Genomic DNA, 6,786 nt, shown 5'->3' on the forward strand with positions numbered 1-6,786 from the left:
ATGCAGATATAACCAGATTTACACTCCAGAAGCCATCGGAAAAGCAACGTGTGAGAGGCAAGAGAAACCTGATTGCCATTATTTGGAGTCAGAAATTACTTTATTGTTTAGTTATATGACATCAGTAGATGATGTTTCATTGGGGTTTTTGTTTGGCTTCCTCTGGATATAAATGCTGTAAGTGCAAATATATAATTCCTGTACAGTACATATTGAATTATTCTAACCTCATCTATTATACGTATTGTATGTAACATGTTTTCCGCTACTCTGTCCCTATCCCAAATCTGTTTTAGTATATATATATATCTGTATGTATAAATCTGTTTTAGTATATATATATATCTGTATGTATATATATATATATATATATATATATATATATATATATATATATATATAAAACACACAAAAAAGGAAGTTGCTAAACACCTAATATTAAAGGTTAAATCAAGCCCCCAGATTAATACTGACTATAGGGGTAAAACAGATTTGGGATAGGAACAGAATAATGGATGTATATATTAGCGGATATAATTACTATGTATAATAGCAGATTGTATATATTATATATATAATAAATACAAAGTACAATAAAGCATAGTGTAATTTGTGTACCATTAATATATCAAGACTTGTATGTCTAACATGTATTATATGTCTGATTAAACTCTTTCTCCTTGCAGCACGAGAACAGAAATTTAATATGAAGATCTCCTTTTCCTCTAACATCCCACAATGCTCCGGGAGAATCAGACCACGGTTACAGAATTTCTGCTTCTGGGATTTCCAGCCATTCACAACTTCAAGATCTTACTCTTCCTTATCTTCCTTCTATTATACATTTGCACCTTAGCTGGAAATTTCCTGATCATTGCCTTGGTGTCAAGCAGTCACCAGCTCCGTACCCCCATGTACTTCTTTCTCAGTCACCTGTCCCTGTCTGATATCTTGCTAACCACAGCAATTGTGCCTAACATGCTATACGTAATAATGGCAGAAGGAGCCGTTATCTCTCTCGCTGGCTGCATCACTCAATATTTCCTATTTTCTGCCTCAGCAGTTGCTGAATGTTTCTTCCTTACAGTGATGTCTTATGATAGATACCTGGCCATCTGCCACCCATTGCGTTACTCTGCAATTATGGACATTAAGCTTTGCTGCCAAATGATTTTCTGGTCTTGGTTCTTAGGTTTTATGGCTACACTAAATATGGTGATTTTGGTTTGTTCATTTCAGTTATGTAACCCCAATGTCATTGATAATTTCTTCTGTGATATTACCCCTCTCTTAGAACATTCTTGCTCAAACAGATTCATTGTGGATACAGTATTATCTGTTCTGTGCATCCCTTGTGTTATTCCCCCATTCATCTTCATCATTGTGACTTATGTCTGTATTTCCCTCACCATCCTCAGGATCTCCTCCACCACTGGGAGACAGAAAGCCTTCTCCACCTGCAGCTCTCACCTGGCCATTGTGTGCACATATTATGGGACACTGATTGCTAAATATTTGGTTCCATCCAAAGGACAGTCATTGACTGTAATGAAAATCACCTCTCTTCTGTACACAGTCGCCACCCCGTTATTCAATCCCATCATCTATACTCTGAGGAACAAAGAGATCCAGGCAGCTCTGCGTAAATGTATCAGTATAAGGCTACAAACAATGTTCGAGTAGCATGAGATAAACTACAGAAGATCAATTCTATCGGGTTATGTTCAAAGCGGTAAAAATAACATATTTACTGAAGATATAGTAGATGCATTAGAGATACATCTTACAAACTGCAGTTTTACAGTATATTGACATTATGGAAAATATGCATCATACAGTAGAAGGTATTTCAGCCCTATTATTCTCCTTTATCAATAATGCTTGATTTGAACAGTGATAATATGGAGCTATGGAACTGAAAGTATAACAAGATGTATAATAATAAATATAATTAGGAGATAACAAGTATAGCTTGAAAACCTTCAGCAAACATTCTTAATAGAACACAGACATAACCCTAATATTCCTTAGTACACTGACACCTCCGAAATCCAGAACAGAACCCAGTGGGCCAGAGGGAGCCATGCTTTATTTCAAGGACATTATCTGAACCCTAATTGTATTCATAATACTGTACCTGTTGTTCTGTAACAAATCTTTTATTCTGTTAAAATTGGGATTCTACATAAAAATAACAGGATACTAATTTGATCGAATTGTGTTTATAATATTTGCAGGATTGTCTTTTTCCCTCCCAACTCCTTCACTCAAACTCACTGGGGCCCAGGCCATGTCCTGGACCTTGCCATTGCACCCCTCCATCTCCACTCAGCAGCTTTTTGGGGCCCTGATTATGACTTATCCACCCTTCAATTCAACAAGCTCCCTCTCCTGTCAACAGTACACCGAGCCTAGGTAAAGTCTGTAGTCCTGGGCCCCGGTTTCTTGTCGGAGGGTCTACTCTTTGGTCTAATGTTGGTCTCTGTAACAGGGGGAACCTGTTACAAAAAGCTAAGGCTGTTGGTTATCAGCCAACAATAGGATTATCCAATCAAGGAATAGGTAGCAGAATTAACGAGTCCAACGGGCAGCCCACACTGAGAGAGGGGAAGGTGTCCAAGATGGTAGAGGGACACAGGGTATGACATATGTTATGCCATGTGTATATGGACTATTTCATTCTGGGACAAGAAAAGGCTATGTTTTCTGTTGCTGAAATTTGACTGAATAAAAGCCTACATTTACTTTTTCAAATGCAATTCTCCTGTTGTTACCACTGCGTGCATCACCTATAGTCTCCAATCTCATTAAACCCAATGTCTCCCAGGCCACCCAGGCTGATAGGCATGCCAACACCCTTACACACACTGGGGTGTTAAACTCTAACTCCACCCCAAATCTGGAAGGAGATGTAACCAAAGAGGGGGGGATGGGGGGCAGTTGATAACACACTCATCCAATGTTCCTCAGAACAATGGCTATAAAATTTATGTGAGTTAAGCAGCACTCCACCACAGTGGGTAATTAAAGTAAATATAGTTCTGTTCTAATGTAACTGTTTAATTGTTGGGACATGTAAATGGCTACCATGAGTCTCCATTTGCTTATATGGGGCTTAAGCGAAAGCTTGTCTCTGTTTCAGCCCACAATTTTTAGTCTTTAATTAAGTTAATCTGCTTCCCTCCTGTTAAACATGTGTGTCTCTGTTTACCACAGGTGCTTATTGCATTTCCTCTGACAATTTCAGTAATTAATCAACACACAACTCATCTAGGGGCCTATGCACTAAGCTGTGATAAGTTGTTTTAAGAGCGCAAAGTGCTCTTAGAACGTGATGTTCCGCCGAGCGCGATTCACAGAGCCGCGCAAACAGGCACTTTGAGCTCTAAAACTGACTTTTTTCAGGAAATTTTTCAACGTCCAACTTTGCTCGTACAATCAGCTGTTTGCGCTGAATCCTGCCCTTCTCCGGGATTCACTAAGCTACGCAAACTTATCGTACGCGAAAGTTGCGCTGAAAAAAGTTCACCAGCTAAAGGCAGGAGATAAAAAAACTGGACTTTGAAATATTTGTTTGTTTACATTTTTGCAGGCGCAACACCCATACAACAGGCCGGCGGGTGTCCCCGGCTGACCCCGCGGGAGTCCGGGTGTCCCCGGCTGACCCCGCGGGAGTCCGGGTGTCCCCGGGGGTCCCTGCAAGCCTGCGGTACCAATGTTGTGCCTCCAAAAAAATAAACAATACTTCTAACTAAATACACCCCCGCCCCCTGCTCCCTAACACATACAATATACTAATGGGCAAAATTACTATTATCCACATATGGATAATAATGCATTTGCCCATTTAAAATACATATAAATCACAATAAATACAGTAAATACATATTACACTTACCTTTTCCAGGCACCCACGATGAAGGCCGTCTTCATCCTCTTCTTCATCCTGCCCAATATACAAATAAATGGTTAAGGATTACATACACATGTATAAATAAAAACATGAAATCTGAATCTCAATCATCACATAATCAAATTAAACAAAAAATTTTTTCCATTTAATGCCCCTGAATTGATCTATGTCTCTATGGATATACATACATTCAGGGACACTGAATGGGTGTATTGTATGTGATTTTTTTGATGGAAATGCATTTTTTATGCTCTTTTATTGCCCCTGTATGTAATGTGTATATATGGATAGAAATACAGGGATAATAAATGATTGATTTGCTAATGTTTATGTTTTTTTCATGTATTTCAAATGTATTTAGCTGCTTGATTTCTACATTGTTGTGTGTGTAATTTAATTTTTATTTAGTTACATGTCATTTTTAATGGTCTTTGCAGGAGTATATTTCAGGGGCTTGCTTTTTAATAATGGATTATTTCTGGTAGTTAGATTTGTATGATGGTGTTTACTTTGAAGTAGAATTTTTTTCTCAATGGTTTGGATTTAGGAATTGAATAGTGAATTGTATAATTGATTTGTATTGTATTTTAATTGATTTAGGAAATTGATTAATTGATTGATGGTAAATGTATTTATGTTTACTTGCTTAGTTTCTCTTTGATTTTGTGGATGGCATTGTATGTTGTTGTTCATAGTGTGTTTTATTTTTAAATTGATTTTGCATATTGTTACATGATGCACAGATTAATTGCATCATGTACACACTCAAATGCAATTGTTTGACATTTGATATATATTTGTTGGGAGAGGAGCTATCATTTATTTTTAAAAATGCTGCTGGTTTAATTTGATTTTGTGATGATTGAGATTCAGATTTCATGTTTTTATTTATACATGTTTATGTAATCCTCAACCTTTTATTTGTATATTGGTGTTATATACGTGTGTGAAATCAGCATATATATATATATATATATATCCCACTGTACAAATGAATGGGGGCAGGGTGGGTTAACGCCTTAATTACTGTCGCGGTTATTATCCGCTAAGGTGATTAAGGGGTTAACTGGCATTTGAAAATATTTGCTATGTTTTTTTTTGCCAACGGAGGCCGTTTGATGACCGGATGCCCCTCATTGCCAGGGGGTAAGTAGAACTCAATTTATTTATGCTGATTTATGTGCTTAATAATGGGCAAATAATCTATTATCCTTATCTGGATAATAGTTATAGCCACGGCCCCTTTTATTCTCCGACATCTCCAAATTTTTTCGGGTATTTTTTTTGAATGCCACGCACTTCACCGCATTCATGCCGCATTCATGTTGCATTCATGCCGGCGTCACCCGCGATTGATGTGTTTATTGTTGTGTTTATTGATAATGGTTCGGATTTAATTGGTTGCAATTCTTCGCGTATCCACCAGGTGGCAGATATTCATGAATTGTAATGCACATGCGCTTCAGTAATGTGTCGACTTGCATGTGTTTAAAAAAATACCACAGTGGTATATTGTAAATTGACCTTGGTACTGAAGAAGTTACAATAATGTATCAATTTAGGCTTTTCATATTAAAAAATAAATGCAGTGTCTGATGTTGTTCTATTGTCCTGAGAGTCCCGACATGAGTGAACCACTGCAGTCCGTGTTCCAAAAACCCGACATAACGTACGCTTATTTAATATGGGCCGCGATTAATGCAACAGATGATAAGATGGCAACAGTCGGTCAAATTTATCAGTATTTTATCGAAAATTATGACTTTTACAAATTTTCACCAGATGCTCATGTGTGGAAGTGTGCAATAAGGAAAAAGTTATGTATCGATCCGTGTTTTTTTTTCGTATTGATCCCGGCGTTATTGGAGGGTATTGGTGTGTAGCACCAGATTTGTCCCGTATCATGGAGACTTCAAAAGGCGAAAGGTCATGTTAAAACCAACTAAGAAACGTCAGTCGCTGGCAAGCAATGCGCCAGTGACAGCGCCAGCTTCCAATAACGGTCAGACCGTCAGTGAAAACCTGGTGACCGGGAACCCTTGCTGTCTGTCCCCGCCCGGATACCTGCAGCTTGAGCCGGATTTCGCGTACAGATTCCAGCAAGCTTGCATGTACCAAAGCGATTTCCAGCCGCATCAGCTGTCAACTCCAGGTGTAGTAGTCCCGCTGTCACCTGTCAAGTACGTGTATAATCAAGAATCCGGGACTGGCAGTGGCTCGGCGCCAGCTGATTGGCAAAGTCCATGGTGAGTAATGTTGCCGTATTTTATTCTTTTTTTTAAATATAAATATCAATGAGTCAAGCGATTCTCCTGTAAGCAATATCATTGGCTACAGTATTAAACTTTGAAAACAACAGCTCGCGAACGCCCACCTGAGTTTTTAGACGGTATTGCAGTATTACAGACAGCGCTAATAATATGCTAATAATACGAGCGCTAAAATAACGGAACATATTGCGGAAAAAAAGAAAATATACTGCATCTGCCCGCAGTTATCAGAGTTATGCCGCTATGGCCGCATTAGGATAAAGGGGGCCGCAGCTGTATTTTGCACATTACTGTACTGTATGTGTTGGGGGGGGGGCGGGTATTTATGTATTTAAATGTATAGAACAGGTTTATTTTTTTTTACATACAGGGTTGGTTCCTTAGATCTGTGGGGACCTCTGGAGATCACCTGAGGTCTCCTCGGACGCCCACGGGTACCAGGCTGGCGAACTCACGGAGGACACCTGCAGGGAAGAACCGGTGGCCCCATATCTGTGGGGGCACCATGGACCCATAGCGACCACCCGAGGGCCACCAGACCCCTGTGGGAACCATCCGAGGCCCCCCAGACACCCGCGGGCCTACCCGTGGAGACCCCATTGT

At 39.3% G+C, this 6,786-nt stretch overlaps 1 protein-coding gene across 1 annotated transcript; it reads left to right on the plus strand.

The window, feature by feature from the left end:
• The first annotated feature begins 738 nt into the window (after positions 1-738).
• Positions 739-1,727, plus strand: LOC142471385 (olfactory receptor 11A1-like). Its single transcript, XM_075578192.1, has one exon. It carries the CDS (start codon positions 739-741, stop codon positions 1,681-1,683), a length of 945 nt encoding a protein of 314 aa, XP_075434307.1. The 3' UTR covers positions 1,684-1,727.
• Positions 1,728-6,786: the final 5,059 nt, after the last annotated feature.

Source organism: Ascaphus truei, chromosome 20, assembly GCF_040206685.1.
Source record: "Ascaphus truei isolate aAscTru1 chromosome 20, aAscTru1.hap1, whole genome shotgun sequence".
In the NCBI taxonomy this organism is placed as follows: Eukaryota; Metazoa; Chordata; class Amphibia; order Anura; family Ascaphidae; genus Ascaphus; species Ascaphus truei.

What these genes read in the sequence shown, in the direction of transcription:
- LOC142471385 (XM_075578192.1), top strand. Translation starts at nt 739, where the DNA reads ATGCTCCGGGAGAATCAGACCACGGTTACAGAATTTCTGCTTCTGGGA.